General features: G+C 36.2%; 2 protein-coding genes across 5 annotated transcripts in view; both read right to left on the bottom strand.

Moving 5' to 3' along the window:
• Nucleotides 1-8990, bottom strand: part of LOC131537549 (gastrula zinc finger protein XlCGF57.1-like) — a 28678-nt gene extending 19688 nt beyond the window's left edge. For 2 of the 3 annotated variants that reach the window (XM_058771083.1, XM_058771080.1), the window contains exons 1-2: nt 5768-5999; nt 5235-5687 (exon numbers count right to left, since the gene is read on the bottom strand). In XM_058771083.1, the coding sequence (XP_058627066.1) occupies nt 5235-5613 (379 nt within the window). In that variant the 5' untranslated portion in view covers nt 5614-5687; nt 5768-5999. Of the gene's footprint in view, nt 1-5234; nt 5688-5767; nt 6000-8821 lie in introns of those variants that run through there. The other variant, XM_058771082.1, reaches the window with a different exon arrangement.
• LOC131537570 (gastrula zinc finger protein XlCGF7.1-like) lies at nt 8883-15563 on the bottom strand. 2 transcript variants are annotated; one of them, XM_058771128.1, is made up of 5 exons: nt 15308-15563; nt 13361-14238; nt 11303-11381; nt 10933-11016; nt 8883-9015 (listed from the first exon to the last, which is right to left on the bottom strand). In XM_058771128.1, exons 1-3 carry the CDS (start codon nt 15363-15365, stop codon nt 11376-11378), a joined length of 942 nt encoding a protein of 313 aa, XP_058627111.1. In that variant the 5' UTR covers nt 15366-15563; the 3' UTR covers nt 8883-9015; nt 10933-11016; nt 11303-11375. The 2 variants fall into 2 exon arrangements, with proteins under 2 accessions (XP_058627111.1, XP_058627110.1); XM_058771127.1 differs by lacking the exons at nt 8883-9015; nt 10933-11016 and having other exon boundaries at nt 11338-14238.
• Nucleotides 15564-17658: the final 2095 nt, after the last annotated feature.

Below are 17658 nucleotides of genomic sequence, written 5' to 3'. Positions count from 1 at the left end.
TCTCCGGTGGCGCGATGTCTCTCTACGCACCCTTCCTGGACCCACGAGGACACCAGCGTGCATGCACGGGGGAAGAGACCGGTCTCTCGAGGAGAGGCGCGCTGGGCGTTTAACAGCGGCGGTGATGAGGCTTCATTCAGTCCAGCTGTGCCTCATCACACGCCGCCAGCCAGCGTTGATCCCACGCCTCCTCTCATCCACCCACTCCAGTCGGGAGCCTGGTGAAGGCGGCGAATAAGGGACGGGTGGTGATGATAATGAGGGGAGGGCCACTGATCCGTCACAGTATATATATATATATATATATATATATATATATATATATATATATTAGGGGTGTCAACGTTAACGCATTAACGCATGCAATTAATCAAAAAAATTTAATGCATTAATATTTTCTTAACGCAAATGAATCATTTGATAAGGTTTGACCCCAACTTCTTCCCGTCATCGCAGCACGGAAGGTTATCTATCATTGTGTGATGAGGGTACAGCAAACCAGTGTTGCCAGGGTCATGGCACAAGTGGGCTATTTTGAAAATACAGTCGTGGGAAAAATTACAGAGCCGTGGGTTGCGTTTTTTTTGGGCTACTTTTATAATGTACGCGACCGCCCAAAGTGTATATAGACAAATAATACTTAAAATAGATCCTTTTACTAATGTGTATTATACTTGGAATGTATCCCTGGCAACTTAAGAACAGAGAGGCGGTTGTAACATCAAACAACATGAGTTTCAGCAGAGCATACATGTTAAGGCTTTTAAACAGCAGAAATAAATAAGAAATTATATAAGATAATAAACACACGATTACAATAGATATGGTCTGTATGTGATTTTCTTGAAATGAATGTGTGCATCTGAAATGCTAATTTGTGCAGCGATATAAAAGGCTATAAATAGCATATTTTAACAACAGTAAACGACCAAATTCCACATGTGATTACAAACACTCAATGGTGGTTTGAAGTGAGTTCTGAGTGAAAGTGTACCATTAATCTCATAAATTGTCTTATGAAGCATGATGCTAATGTTAGCTCTAATGCAGCTGCAGAACAGGTCCAATTCTTCTTCATAATGCATTTTGTCATAATACTTCACGTAAGGTCGCAAGAAAATGTTTTGTTGCATTTATTTAGAAATACTTTTGATAATAGTTGGGTAAATGTATACTGGGATTGAAGCGATGTGGCTTGGTAAACGTTTTATTGCCAGTTTAAAGGCTGATAATGGCTGAATAAAAACAAAAGAATAATGATAAAAGAATAATAAGGATTATGTCTCCTACCTGGCGGAAGTGTGAAAGGTTCTGTTTCCTTAAACTAGTTTGTCATGCATTTCTTTTTCAAGACATTTACAGGTAAATCCTAGTATTTTAAATTTGTGATTAATCATGATTAATCAGTCCACAACTGTTATTAACGCGATTAATTTTTTTAATCGATTGACAGCACTAATATATATATATATATATATATATATATATATATATATATATATATATATATAAAAACAGTTAGTTCTGATCCTCGAATCTGACTGACAAGATAATTTTTCTGTTGATATTTCACCTGCGAGTTCTAGAAGGGCTGTCAGTCAGTGCAGTTTCATTGTTTCGCCACATGGTGGCTAGGGTTGGGTACCATTCACATTTGAACCGGTACAGTACCGGTATCGGTACCTGAAATTCGGTACCAGTGCCCAATGGTACCTTTTTTCGGTACTTTACTCTCTGTGTAATAACAAAAACATTTATTTCAGTGAAAAAATAAGTCCACAACTCTCAATTTCAACATTTTGAACAATAGGGCCATACTATTTTTTTTCTTCCAGAAATTCTTGAGTTTTATTTTTTCTGATAATCAAATGAAGGCATGAAACATTTATTTATTTTTAATCAAATGAAAATGAAACCCTTTTATTTTTGGCAAACAAACAGAGGTTTACTGTTAAAATTAATACATGGTAGAAAAATTGTGTGAATATTCTTCTTAAAAAAGTTGTAATAATTGTATTTTTTCTACAATTAAGTGGTTAATGTAGTTATAATAATTATTTTTATCATTTAATTGTTTTATTTAATTTTGACAGTAATTGGAATATATAAAGACATACATTATACTGTACAAATAAGAGTAATATATTTCTGTTACATGTTAAACCGCACTTTTATTTTGACAGGTTGCCGTGAAGTTTCTGTGTGTATACAGTATGATATGATGCAAGTTTTCTCAAATGAAACGGTAAAATTCTCATGAAGTGACTCTCACAGCCTGTAAGTTCATGTGTTCATGTAGTGAGATGCAGAGTTCACGTGTGCTTCAGTATTTGTGTAGTAAACAAAACCGCGTCTCCGCCATTCAAACATACCGAGGCTAACGGAACATGCAGGATTCACATTTAAACCGTCTTTTTGCGTTGTAATATTCACATACACGAGTTCATATCGTGATTCGAATTAAGCGACAGACCTTCTTTTATTCATCCAAAAATTTACGAATTCCGTGGCATTCCGCGCTATAAAGTAAATTCCGTTTTTATGAATGGACTCCGCCATCCTGTCCGCGTTTTCGCGGAAACCATATGACCCTAGAAATGTAAGCACACTTCAGAACATTTCGGTTTGCCCCGTGTGTTGTGTTTTAAAGAGTTGCAGGGGTGACATCATGTCTCTCTCTCTCGTATGCGCCCAAATGCGTTCTCAGGTACCGAATGATTTAATGTGAATTCTAGAAATTCTACCGGTATTCGATACTCGGTAGTATCGACGCAATTCGGTCTGTACCCTTAAAAGTACCGAGTTCGGTACCCAACCCTAACGGTGGCGGTAAGGGACTGTCTTTGAGTGAGTCTTTAAACCGTTCATTCAACTACACGTTCAAAAACGCTGATTCATTCAAAGAGAGATGTAATGAAACATGCTGTTGAAATCATTTTAACTTTGAGCGCCACTTTTAAAGGCTCAGCTGACCAGCAGAGCGTCGATGCTAAGATTTCGCTTTCCTTGGACATGACAACCTGTTTTCACAAATATACATGATGAGTTGATCTCGCTCTCATTCACTGTCTGTTTAACCTTGTTAAGAGCAAATTTACTGAGCCTCTGTAAAAATCAGCATGGTACACATTGTTATCATTACTAATATTCAGTACACATGCACGAAGTGTAAAACGAGAAGGGCGTAAACTTAAAAAGAAAACATCGCGGTTGCTGCGGTTGTTGCATTCCTCTGCGGTTATGCTTGTAAATAGCATGGTATTGCGATATTGCGGTTATCACGACAGCCCTAGGCTTTACTGCAGAGCAATTATTATACACAATGGAATATAAATGTCACTGCCATTTGATGCTGGATGTGGTAAATAAGCTGCCAGTGATCAAAATATTGAATATGAAGTCATTGAAAACGATCGTTTTGAGAGTATGGTTGCGATCGTGAATATGAGGCAGATGCTGAATGTACTGTGGAAGTGCGCTCTGACGATGACAGCGATGGTAAAATCATCTGCTCAAACTGAACCCTTTTAAGTTTCAAAAGGTAATGAAATATGCTTTATTTTATTCTTCTGTAATTGTTCTTAAAATATCAAGAGAGTTTTGTGCTATTGCAGCATTCAGAAATCCAGCCGTGATGGATATATAGGTCCGGGTCGCTAAAGACCCGATTAATAATGATTGGCGAAACATTCATGCACTTAAGGGTTAAAGTTGTCCAAATTAAGTGCTTAGCACTGCATATTACTAATCAAAAATTAAGCTTTGATTTATTTACAGTAGGAAATTTACAAAATATCTTCATGGAACATGATCTTTACTTAATATCCTAATGAATTTTTGGCATGAAAGACAAACTGATCATTTTGACCCATACAATGTATTTTTGGCTATTGCAACAAATATACCTGTGCTACTTATGACTGCTTTTGTGCTCCAGGGTCACATATATCTTACAGTAGAAGTCTGTTTGCAAAGCCTGCTACTGTAACTGATGTACAGTGAAATGTCCCGAACAAGCAAATAATGCTCTACTGAGACATTCACAATTTAAAATAACCACAGTCCTATAGCGACTTTAATTAAAATGTGGCTTCTACTAGCATAAAAACAAATTCAGTCTCAAACTCAAAAGTTCAATACAGCTTTATGATTCCAAGAAGCAAAAATAAAAGTCTAATTAAAGTAATAATTAAATTAGGGCTGGTCCGAATACCATTTTTATGAGCTTCGGAGGGAGGGGGCTGAACATATTCTTCTCTGTAATAAAGGCAGGAATCTCTTCGTGTCTGTCTTTGCATTTTTATTATGTCTAGAACCGTTCACCCAATCAATTCACGCATGGCAGGTGTGTTGCTGCGGACCCAAGGGAGTGCAGTGTGGCATTTTGGTGCAATATGGACACCGACACGTTCAGAATTAATAAACTTTTAATAAACTACAGAACAGCGCGAGCCAGAAGCGGCCTGCCTCATGCGGTCAGGGCTTATGCTCCGAGAACGGACACTGCACTAGTGATACAAAACACACAGGTCTGTTAAGAGCAATACTTTTAATAAGGTAGCCTAACATAAACAAATCACTCCCAAATCAGAAATTAGCAGCACAGTAATTACACCGCAAAGGGTAGGCTATTTAAATAAAAGAAGAACAAAAGATAAATGAACGAAGTTCAACGAACTGTAATAAATAAAGAACACGGTAGAATACTTTCAATAACAGCATCACACATTTTAATTAACGAACAGTTTAAACTGATTATAACATGGCGGATAAAAGGATTTTTCAAACTTCATGTGCTGTTGTGGTAGGCCAGTTTCAAATGGCATATATTTGGCACACTGCCTTTGTCTTGTCCACACTCAATTTTAAAGTACTCCCACACAGCTGAGGTCTTTGGCATTTTTGTCTTCTCAAAAATGAATCTCTGAATCATGACGTTCACTCATGGGCGATTCATATACAAGCGGAATGAGAACCGTTTTGCGGGGGATGCCAGGTGTTCAAAAAAAGAAAGAAAATTTGAATCTCAAAATTGAAAATCGAATGCCATAATCGACTATTCTGGTCCAGCCCTAAATTAAATATCCTCAGTGTCAGTTCAGTCACATTTCCATAAGAACTCTGACACATGAATTTAAGACATTTTAATGATAGTTAAGGTCTTATTTTTGCATAAAGGATCTGTGTATGTACCACAAACAGTCATTAAAGATGAATGAAGAATAAACACCAACCTCCTTGTTCCTCATGTTTTATTGTGCAGGTTTCTGGTTCCTCGTGTTTTATTCTCAAAGGTTCTGGTTCCTCTTGTTTTATTCTCAAAGGTTCTGGTTCCTCGTGTTTTATTCTGCAGGGTTCTGGTTCCTCGTGTTTTATTCTCAAAGGTTCTGGTTCCTCGTGTTTTATTCTCAAAGGTTCTGGTTCCTCGTGTTTTATTCTGCAGGGTTCTGGTTCCTCCTGTTTTATTCTGCAGGGTTCTGGTTCCTCTTGTTTTATTCTCAAAGGTTCTGGTTCCTCGTGTTTTATTCTCAAAGGTTCTGGTTCCTCGTGTTTTATTCTGCAAGGTTCTGGTTTAATCATGTTCTCCTCACTCTCCTCTTTAACAAACACCATCTTCACAGCAGCAGATCTCAGTTCAGCTGATACTCCTCCAGATATTCCTGCTTGCTTCAACACTTAAGTCACAACTGTGAGGATGAGAATATTACAGAGATTTACTGACCTGATTCAAAAACTGTATTTCTCTATGAACAGAAACATTTCTAACCGTTTGTATGAAGCCAGCATCAGTACAAAACAACAGAGAGCTCTGTGAAACTGAACTTCTTCTTCTGAGGTTTACTGGTGTTTGGCAAACAAACGCATGTGTTTTAGCGCCACCCGCTGGACTGGAGTGAAGCGGCGAGAGGAGGGGAATAATCTGGCCCATATCAACAGCTAAAGACTGGCCCAGATTAGTTCGTGTTCGCCCGCCCAAAACTGGTCCATATCTTTTTAGACAGAACTGAACCAAAACAGTGGCATAATTGAACACAACTAAAAGAAAATGAGTCTGGAATGAGTTCAGGACCAGACAGCTAGGAAAATTTAGCTCACTTGATCTCACTTTCCAGAAAAAAATATTTACAAAAATGTTGATTGTGAAGAACCATTAAATAGTCTAAAGAACCTTTTGTGCTACAAAGAATCTTTTGTGCAATGATAGGTTATTTTGGATATTAAAGGTTCTTCATGGAACCATACCCCTTACGAAAATTAACCATGGTTTTACTATAGTAAAACTGTAGTTAACCATGACTGTAGTAACCGTGGTTTTTTGGTGCGAACCGTGGTTTTTAAAAAACCATGGTTCTGATACCATGGTTTTACTACAGTTATATTGTAGTAATACTATAGTAAAACTGTAATAAACTATGACCAGTGATGGGAATAACGGCGTTATAAATAAACGGCGTTACTAACGGCGTTATTTTTTTCAGTAACGAGTAATCAAACGAATTACTGTTTCCCCCGTTACAACGCCGTTACCGTTACTGGCAATAAAATGTGGCATTACTATATTATATTATTAGAATTTAATTTTTCAGTTCATCTGAATGGATGCGCAGTGTAGCTGTATTTGACGTGCCATAAACTCTAGTGTGAAGGCGCACGCCTCACCGTCGCTTTCTCTCACATACACGCACGCAAAGAAAGATACAGAGCAAGAGAGTCTTTCATAACATGCAGGATTGACGTGCTACATGTAAACGATATTCTTTGTTGTATTTTCCTGTCAAAATAAAGGAGTTCCTTTGGAATTCTTCAGCTTTTAAGAATTGCGGTTTCTCTGGTAGTGGGCGGGGCTAGTGCGCAAACAACAATCTCATTGGCTGGCGCTCACCTATTATCATCCCTGTTTTGATTTCAGCAAATCAATTCAAACGAACGCAGACAACGTGATTAATATTCATGAACCCAGCAGCTCATTAATCCTTAGTGCGTTTTATATTGATGACAAATATGCATTCATACTTGGTTATTCTAATTACTAAAGTTCTATCATCATATAATATTAAATTATCATAATATTATATTATAATGCTTGACTGACTGATACTAAGCATCAGTAGATAAATAGTGTAGATTAATGTACAATGTTTTATAATAATAATTTATTATTTTTAGTGTCCATTTCATTAATTTAACATATTTAATATTGGGGGCATCCAAAGTTATTTGACATTTGAATTTTTTTTTTTTTAAAGTAACGCAATAGTTACTTTCCCTGGTAATTAGTTACTTTTATAATGATGTAACTCAGTTACTAACTCAGTTACTATTTGTGAGAAGTAACTAGTAACTAATTACTTTTTTAAAGTAACGTGTCCAACACTGACTATGACTGTAGTAACCGTGGTTTTTTGGTGCGAACCGTGGTTTTTAAAAACCATGGTTCTGATACCATGGTTTTACTAGTTATATTGTAGTAATACTATAGTACAACTGTAGTAAACCATGACTGTAGTAACCATGGTTTTTTGGTGCGAACCATGGTTTTAAAAACCATGGTTCAAGTACCACAAATTAACTATGGTTGTATTATCATAGTTTAACCATGGTTTTACTAAAGTACCTCAAATTACATTTAAGCCTAGTTATTCAACAAACATCTACAAAATAAAAACAGAATGACAAGTTACTATTCTATGATACAGGCTTTATTATAGCAGTTGCATCATCTGAAAGAAAATATTGTTGTCACATGACAAAATGATTCAGAACTATGAACTATAACTTTATTTAAAAAATAGTGATAAAGCACTGCAGTGGTAGAGATGGTTTTCTGCTAATTTACAAAATAAAAATAGCAAAGTGTTTCACTGCAATAATGCATTATCTCTATAGAAATTAATTACATGTTGTACAAATAAACATGACTTTGTGTTCACACACAACATTATACCGCCTACCTCTTTAACGATATCTTATGTAGGGCTGCCTGCAACTAACAATATTTTTTGATAACCAATTTATTTGTATATTTTTTTTTATTAATACTAGTAATTGGATGACAAATAAATAAATAAATAAAATATATATATAATTTTTAAATTAAAATAATTGTAATCAATTATTTTAAAGAATGTCATTTCACATCCTGCCTATGAAAACAAATATAATGAATGTATCTATGTAGGCTCTGCTGTACATTATAAGCATTAAATTGTTAAAATACAAACATTACATTCTAAACCTAAAAACAACAGATTGCTTGTTATTTTGAAACAGAATTTAACTTGTAAGAGGTACGAGGAACAAACACAATCATTCGTCTGAACAGAGCAATTATATTATATTATATTAATGGACAGTTCCAACAATAGTGCCTTTACTGTTACTGCTCTCATAAATATGATTACTTGTGTTACATGTAGGGTTTTAAACCTACACTTAATTTCTAACAAAAAAATATTTAAGCAAAATGTGTATTTTAGTCAGAATTATGAGCGGTCTGTTTGTTTTGATGCACTATTCAAATTCGTTGATGATTATTTTAATTATCGATTAGTTGTTGCAGCCAGGCCTAGTTTTATACAACCTGTAAACACAAGCCCAACACAGGCAGATGTGTGCAGTCCATAGCATTAACAACCTTGACTACAATATCAATAAAGGTAAAAAAGGTTAATTTAATTGGAAAAGTTTTACACATACTACAAAATACATTCACAAGAAATGAGAAGTACTTTAAAGAATGTTTAAAATGATATCAACTCACACGAGAAGATTTCAGTCATTTCAAGCCTAAAGCAAGCTGATTTATTCTACATCGAGTCACCTCATGGGGGCCGATGAAGGCCAGATGAATCCTCCACACTTTTACTTGGTGAAGGAAATGCCCCTCTTTTCAAACACTTTTCATGCTGCATACATGGCAGTAGTGGTCAGTATGAAGTCTATCATATAGTCCAGTAGGTTACAGTCCACCTTTGGTTTGGTTGTCTTGATCCTCACCCCATATGGTCTCAGGACCTAAAAATGAGAATATATCAACCTGGTCTCATAAAAATACGTACCTCTGCGCACTTTTTGTGCAACACCGTTTTACGTACCTTGCTGCACGTTTCACCGCAGTTTCAAATAGAAATGTCCACTGAGTGGCGCTAAAACACAGGTTCAATATGTGAACCCTGGCATGTTTTTATTACGTAGATATTGGTACATATTGCTGCTTTTTTATTACGTTGCTTCAGATACGTATTGCGGCGGTTCAGAATTCAAATATCCGGGGACTGTCGCTAAAGGTTGATGCTCTATCGTGTTGGAAATATGCCCTACACCAAATCCAGCCCTAAACCTACCCGATAAGTGTTAACAAATGCAAAACTGATATAAAAACGTATTAGCTGATGCAACTGTGCCATTTGAACTTCCTTTTACACAGATTTTAACTGCTTTTTCGAACCGTAGTTACACGGGATTCGAACCAGTGCTTCTTGTCTCCTAAGTCCGTCTCCGTACTCCGTGAGCTACCGAACAAACTTGTCATCTATGAAAACCCATAGATATGAAGCTGGATGTGTGCGATGCTAACGTTCAAAAGCATCAGTTTTCAAATCTCCCAGCATATTAATATTGTTTTGAAGTCATAGCATGATATTCTTCAAGTAATTGTGCGAAAATTACACTTTATTAATCGCAACTCTGTAAATTTGTGTGAAAGTGTTCATTTATTTTGGAAACTGCAGTGATATGTACTTATTGGTACGTATTTCATGTCACACTAAAAAGTGCAAAATATGCAAAATGACAAACAACGATAATGGAAAGGTATTTTTAAGCTGAACAGCAGTCAGAATAGAATCAAAATCAAAGCAAATGAAAGTATTTTGGAAGTTCATGCATCCATCTATTCACTCTCCAAACCACTTATCCTCTCTAGGGTCTTGGGGGCTGAAGCCTATCCCAGCATCTTGGGCCACAAATCCATCCAATTAATGGTATTTGAGCAATATAGTAACAATTATACAGTAACTGTCAAGATTTTGGAAACATTACAGTGTTTTTGGGGGGAAAAAAATATCTTCTGCTCACCAAGTCTGCATTTATTTTATCAGGAGTACAGAGAAAATACTAATATTGCAAAATATAATTACACGTTAAAAAGAACTGTTGTCTATTTTAATATATTGTAAATTGTCATTTATTCCTGTGATCAAAGCTGTATTTTCAGCATCATTACTCCAGTCTTCAGGGTCACATGATCCTTCAGAAATCATTCTAATATGCTGATTTGCTGCTCAAGAACATTTATTATTATTAAAACAGTTGAAAACAGTTTTTGCTTCTTAACATTTTTGTGGAAACGGTGATACCTTTTGCAGGATTCTTTGATGAATAGAAAGTACAATTAACAACATTTATTAAATGTATTAAACAATTTAGTAAATATAAATCTTTTCCAACATTATAAATGTCTTCACTGTTACTTCTGATAAATGTAATACACCCTTGATTAATAAAAGTATTAATTTCTTTCTTTTCTTACCACAAATGTTTGAATGGTATTGTTTCCATAAAAAATGTTAAGCAGCAAAAACTGTTTTCAACAAAGGTAGTAATCAGAAATGTTTCTTGAGCAGGAAATCAGCATCTTGGAATGATTTCTGAAGGATCATGTGACACTGAAGACTGGAGTAATGATGCTGAAAATACAGCTTTGATCACAGCAAAAAAATTACATTTTAAAATATATTCACATAAAAAAGTGGTATTTTAAATGATAATATTTTACAATATTTCTGTTCTTACTGTATTTTTAATCAAATAAATGCAGTAGTGGTGAGCAGAAGACTTACTTAAAAAACACATTCAAAAACATTTAAAAAAAATCATACCAACCTCTAACTTTTGAACAGTAGTGTCCTGTATGTTTGAGGTTTTACTTACTAGTCACATGGTTCATAGCGACTTAGAGATGTTGTCCGACAGGAGACTCTGCGCTCCTCAGCTGCACGGCCATCAGCATATAATCTAGAAACATAATATGCAATTTATCACAGAGCCAACGATATTTAGCTTTATTTAAAGGAAGCAAGTTAGAGCAGAAGTGAAATGCAGAAAAGAAAACGGTACATACACACACATACACAAACAATTTCTTAAAATAAAATTATTAACGTTCATGTATTTAGGTTTGTGTCACTACCTGTCAAAACCTTCCTTTAATGAACTGTAATATAACAGATGCATGGTGATATAAGAAAATATGTTGTGAAAAAAATGCATATGAATGTGTTTAATTTCTTCTATTGCTCACCTGTGTTTCCTGCATTTCTGTTAGCAGCTCCCTTCCTTTGCAGCTTCTCTTCCTTTGTAGAAAGATTATATTATCATTCCTGAAACCACAGAACAATTTTAATTTAGCAATATTAGTTTACCATGAAAGATCAAAGCACTTTTGAACTAATGTTAGATTCAGTTAATTCGTGCTTTGTGTAAGTGACATCACCCATTAACAGTACAGCGCATATTTTATATAGCTGGTCATACCAGCAAGACCAGCATATGTTGTGTTTTGGTGCCGGTGGGATGCTGGTGGTATCCCAGGTAGCCAAAATGATCCGGCCCGATAGCGGCCCGGATGCGGTTGCTGGACTCTTGTGAATTACGGGAGTGAATGACGCGCTAGAATCGGCCCGAGTACGCTGGTCCAAGTCCGGTTGCCGAAACTGAGCCGACACTGCCGGCATCGGGCCGCAATCACGCCAGCATAGATTATACAATTAGCCGGTACTGGCCCGAGTCTGGATACCAAATGGAAATGTATATGAAATACAAACCAGTATTAATTTAATTAATAACAACAACAAAATTTAACAAAACAATATTATTATATATATGTTGTTATATTGTATTGCCTACATTTATCTTCAAATGGTGTCTTCGACGAGGGTATTCTATAAAAATGAAGGCCATCTTTTTCGGCATTCCTATTCTGACACCCAACAGCACAACAAGACATTTTCTAGTGGGTTGTGTTGCCTGTTTCACTCGTGTGTAATTCGCTTCCACTTTTTTTCTGCCACGACTATGCGCGCGCAGCTTGCAGTGACGTAACTGTGACTTCTACTTGAAATAGGTCTATACAACTTTGAGATAACATTTTTACAGACTTTTTTAATTGATATCAATTTTTAATTTATAGTGTAACGTTGGAGGGATTTATTGTGGCCAGCCTAAGGCACACCTGTGCAATAATCATGCTGTCTAATCATCATCTTGATATGCCACACCTGTGAGGTGGATGGAGTATCTCGGCAAAGGAGAAGTGCTCACTAACACAGATTTAGACAGATTTGTGAACAATATTTGAGAGAAATAGGCCTTTTGTGTACATAGAAAAAGTCTTAGATCTTTAAGTTCAGCTCATGAAAAATGGGGGCAAAAACAAAAGTGTTGCGTTTATAATTTTGTTCAGTATAATAAGTAATGCTGTCTACACTAGATGCGGCGCGATACGACACGACAAATCCCTCACAGTAAACTGCCTCGTCCTATTTATGACATACTGACACAAAGTTCAAATGTCCTGTGTAGACAGACTCGACCTGTTGTGTTGCGATGCGGCGACCGGTTTAGACACGGTTCACTGTTCCGCCACCAAGCAAGCGGGAATGTGGAATAGGAATCGCAGCGTATGTTTTGTTAACATCTTCCATTTACCGCTGTCTCGTTCGTATTTGGCCAGTTTGGAGAAAGCCTCACCAATACAAACCCAACCAGCCGGGCATTTGCGATCAGAACTTGAAGACACTTGTACAAACATGGATGGGTGACATGAATGGAAATAATTCCAGATCGGCGATGTAGTATTTGGTTTCCCAACAAGGTCCATTGCTCATCACAAAATAAATTTGCTGAATGCAGAATAAACTGTATTTTCCTGCACTCAAACCTGCCAATCTAAAGAAAACGCCGTGTATGGTGTTTGAGGTAATTTGTGAATTAGCATAGATTTATAGTCTAAATAAAACTATTTGCAACTGTTACTATTATTACACTTGTACACAAAACTTTGTATTATGCTTGTTATAGAGTGTGTGACGTCACGTGCACTACAGCTGGTGGCAACAGACCACCGTGAACCGCGGTTGTCACGGCGACCATCACAGCCCTAGTGAAAATGCTCAAAAATGCTGGCGGTGGCTGGTAACTTTTTTCCAAAACACTGACGGGGAAAGAGTTAATTACAACTCAATACTTCATAACAATGTGAGAAGCAGATACCAAGCAACCAACAAAATGGCCTGTCGCTCATCACAGCTCTTCCACAGAAGACACCTTGTTTTTAAGGACATAAACATGAACTACTAACTGTGATCTCAGACTGTGGTGATCTGGTCATGTGTATCTTCAGGTGACTTTTAGAAGAGAAAGTCTTTCCGCACTGATCATATGTTTGTGGCTTCTCTCTGCTGTGAATCCTCTCATGTCTTTTCAGATTTGATGACACACTGAATGTCTTGTCACAGTGTGAACACTTATGAGGTTTCTCTCCAGTGTGGATCCTCTGGTGTTGTTTTAAACTGTATGCTGAAGTAAAGGTTTTCCCACACTCAAAGCACACGTACTCTCTCACATCACTATGTATTTTCTGATGTACTTTTAAACTTTGCAGCCGTGAAAAACTCTTTGCACACACAGAACATGAATGCGGCTTCTCCTTCATATGAACTGTCAGGTGTATCTTCAGGTTTGATGCACTAAGAAATGTTTTGCCGCATTGATCACATGCGTGCGGCTTCTCTCCGGTGTGGATCCTCATGTGAATATTTAGATTTTGTTTGTATGTGAAACTTTTTTCACACTGATCACACATGAATGGTTTCTCTCCAGTGTGGATTCTCATGTGCCCTTTAAGGTGTGTTGATTGCGTGAAGCTCTTCCCGCACTGATCACATGTGAATGGCTTCTCTCCGGTGTGGATCCACATGTGATTTTTAAGGTGTACTTTTTGTGTGAAGCTCTTCCCGCACTGATCACACGTGAACGGTTTCTCTCCGGTGTGAACTCTCATGTGAAATTCAAGACTTTGCTTGAATGGGAAACTCTTTCCACACTGAGTGCAGGTGAAAGATTTCTTGGCTCTTTTCTTTAAAAATGTATTTTTAGTCTTTGAGTGACTCAAAGGTTTTTCTCCAGGTTTGTCATGATGTTTCTCCTCCACTTCACTCAGTTCTTCACTCTTGATCTCTTCCATGGGGCATGAAATGAAAGAAAAAAAGTTCAATTTCAATTTTAGTAAATCAAAAAAAATTCAAAGCTAGAAATATGAAAGTCAACACTACTGTAATAGCGGAAAGTAGATGACTGCTAGAAAATATTATGATAATTCTGGTGCATTTTTATAAATTAATTGAATGATCAGATGCAAAACATTATAGGCACAAATCCCATGTTTCTGTAGTGAGAACTATTAAATACAGCGCCCTCCGTAAGTATTTGGACAGTAAAGACGGCTCTGTTTGCTCTAGAGTCAAGAAATCTGTAGATATGATTAAAAGATGAGTATGAGACAAAACTACAGAATGACACGTTTTATTATTAGGTGTTTCAACATTCGTTTTACTAGCTAAGAAGTTCACCACTTTTAGAGTTTCATCCCTCTATCTGATGTGAGCATAAGTATTTGAACAGTTGCCTCACTGGTCTTTCTAAGTGATCAGCTGTGTTGCATTAATTCTTCAGATATTAAAAGCGGGGAATGTGTTGTATCAGTTATATCCATTGCTTCTGCATTCTGAGTCTTGCATTCAGTGAAGACACACAAACCAGGATGAAGATGAGGGAGCTAAAAAAAAAGGTAATCGATTGATAGCCCAAATATATATATATATATATATATATAATATATAGGAATTTGAGAGTTCTACCGTTTAATCGTGTCTTCCAGTATATCTGATATGCATAAATGTTCTAATTGCAATTCTGTAAAGTTTGGTGTTTACTGTTTATTGCTAAAAGAAATGGCAAAAATCACAATATTGTAAACTATATTGAGAAATGTCCAACATTCGGGTAACTTGGATGCAGAAACTTGAAAACCAGATATAATATAAATGTAAAGTAAAAAAACTGAAATAATTGTCTGATGTTGACACAAGTTTCTCAAACCTTCCTTTACTTACCATTTGTTTTAAACTAAAAATGAAACTATAACGATGGATACAAACTGTTTATCAAAATCTGATGAAGTGCTTGAATCTTTCTAACAGTTGTTAGAAAATGTTCTTCAGCATCATGAAGAAGAATAAACACCAACCTGTTTGTTGTTCAGTATCTTCAGTGTGTTTGATTCTGCAGGGCTCTGGATCTCTCATCTTCTCTCTGTCCTCTTTAATAAACTCTTAAATAATACTCTTAATAAAAGCTTTCCTGTAGCTCAAATAGTAGAGCATGGCGCTAGCAACGCCAAGATCATGGGTTCGATTCCCAGGGAAAGCAAGAGCTGATAAAATGTAAAACTGTAACTTGAATGCAATGTAAGTCGCTTTGGATAAAAGCGTCTGCTAAATGCATAAATGTAAATGTAAACTCAGTCTTGGATCAGATTTCAGCTCTTCCTGATGCTCTGATGGGAATCGTCCAGCATTTATTGCTGAACAGTGGGAGAAGCTTCACTGATGATGGGAGGAGCTTCATTGATGAATTGCAATGTTGGAGGAGCTGATCTGCCAAAATCAAAAATATATCTCTGAGTTACTGAGTTCATTTTTATATTGATGGATAACAGAATATAAATAATGTTGTGTTAATTCTTCCAGATAAAACTAATGGTAAGAAAAACAGTTGAAAGCATAAAAAATATAAAGAAATGTAGATATTTGTGAGCAAAAAATTCCCTCTGTCTGTTGACACCAATGAAATGAGCTTTAAGTGGCAATTTACAGGAGATCTGAAGACATCAGCATAATAATGAGGTGAGAACAGGAGCTATTGACGTGAAATAAAGAGTCTTTTCAGCAGCTGTTAATATTGATGAGCCTCAGACGATCAACACTCATTCAACAAGACATTCAGGATCATCAGCTTGTGTTTGTGCACATTCTGCATTCACAAATCAGTCTGAATGAACAATATAATGGCTTTAATGGGAAGACTAATTTGAAGTAAACTGAACTGTGGGAGTTTGAGATAGTGAATTGATGAGTTTTTGTTAAATGTGAGCCAAAATCATCACAATTAAAAGAACTAAAGACTTAAACTACTTCAGTCTGTGTGCATTGAATTTATTTAATACACAAGTTTCACAATTTGAGTTGAATTACTGAAATAAATGAACTTTTCCACGACATTCTAATTTATTGAGATGCACCTGTATGTACATACACTACTAAAGTTGTGTGTTCTGTTAAAAGGACAGCTACCAAAAAATGAAAATTGTCATTCACCCTGAAGTTGTATAAATTTCTGTTATGCTGAACACAAAGGAAGATATTTTGAAAAATGTTTGTAACCAAACATGAAAGTCGAGTCAGTGTTGCTCCTCAACTGTTTGGTTACATACATTCAAAATAACTTCCTTTGTTAAACCGTTAAAACTAGAGATGCACCAATCGACCGGCCAGGGACCGGAATTAGCCGATTCTCCTCATGATCATGACGCTCACATCCGCATGTAAACAAGTCGTTTCCCGTGAGAATGATTCTGATTTTAATTGCATTCAGTGTAAAATAAATTCAAGACTTTATAAAGACCTTTTAAATCCCAATTAAAGAAAATTCAAGGAATAAATTGAAGGGAAAATAATAAGTCAAATTATGTTCTATAAATTATGAAGCTGTTTTCCAACGCAAATGTCTAAATATTCTTAAAGGGTCCACCAAAAAAAAAAAAAAGGAAAAATGTCATTTACTTATCCAGGATTTTATACTTGGGGTGGCAAAGGGGGGGCAAGAGCAGAATGAGGGGTGGCAACTAGGCTTGTCACCAGGGGCCTCGTGTATAAAACTTTCCGTAGATTTCATCCTAAAAGTGTACGTATGCACAAAAGCTAGATTTGGCGTACGCACAAAAGTACGCCAGAACCTACGCAAAAATCCTTTTATAAATCCCTGTCAGCGTTAGATTGTGCGTACATGTGTCTCCTCCCCAAAATCACCATATATGGAGCTTACAATGCCTAGTTTTACGATGCATAACCTCATCTGCATATGATTTCCATGCATATTCCCATCCACGTGGCACCATGTTTAACACTGTCAAAGGTACAAGACGTTAGTTAAATATGACATGCGGACTAAAAATGCTATTTGTACAGTATATTACATTGCTAAAGATCATTCACTGTCTTTGTCTTGATTTCGAATAAATATATCAAAATAAAATTGTATAAAAACAAAATTATATAAAATACTTCTCAGAGAATCTTTTTAGAATAGAATGGATCTCTTTCTTTTCCACTGGCCAAAGCAGTATATAATTGTTTTAAACAAATCAAGATGTTTTAGGATATTTAAATAGGCTATAGTAGAATCAGAAATAGGCTACGGTGTGTGCAAATAAGTGTACGTAATTGCGGTGTCACTGACTAAATATTATAAAAGAAATGTGCAAATCTTACCGTTTGCTTCAGATACTATCCTTCAATCACAATGCTATTTTCATAATGT

Source organism: Onychostoma macrolepis, chromosome 03 (genome assembly GCF_012432095.1).
Source record: "Onychostoma macrolepis isolate SWU-2019 chromosome 03, ASM1243209v1, whole genome shotgun sequence".
NCBI lineage: Eukaryota > Metazoa > Chordata > Actinopteri > Cypriniformes > Cyprinidae > Onychostoma > Onychostoma macrolepis.
Note: the sequence above shows the minus strand (reverse complement) of the source record. Positions and strands in the feature narration are given on the sequence as shown.

Bases quoted from the DNA above. Each gene is read 5' to 3' on its own strand.
- LOC131537570 (XM_058771127.1), bottom strand. From the start codon at position 15,365: ATGAGAGATCCAGAGCCCTGCAGAATCAAACACACTGAAGATACTGAA. The intron at 14,239-15,307 runs GTTGGTGTTTAT...GCCCCATGGAAG, and splicing joins AGATACTGAACAACAAACAG to AGATCAAGAGTGAAGAACTG.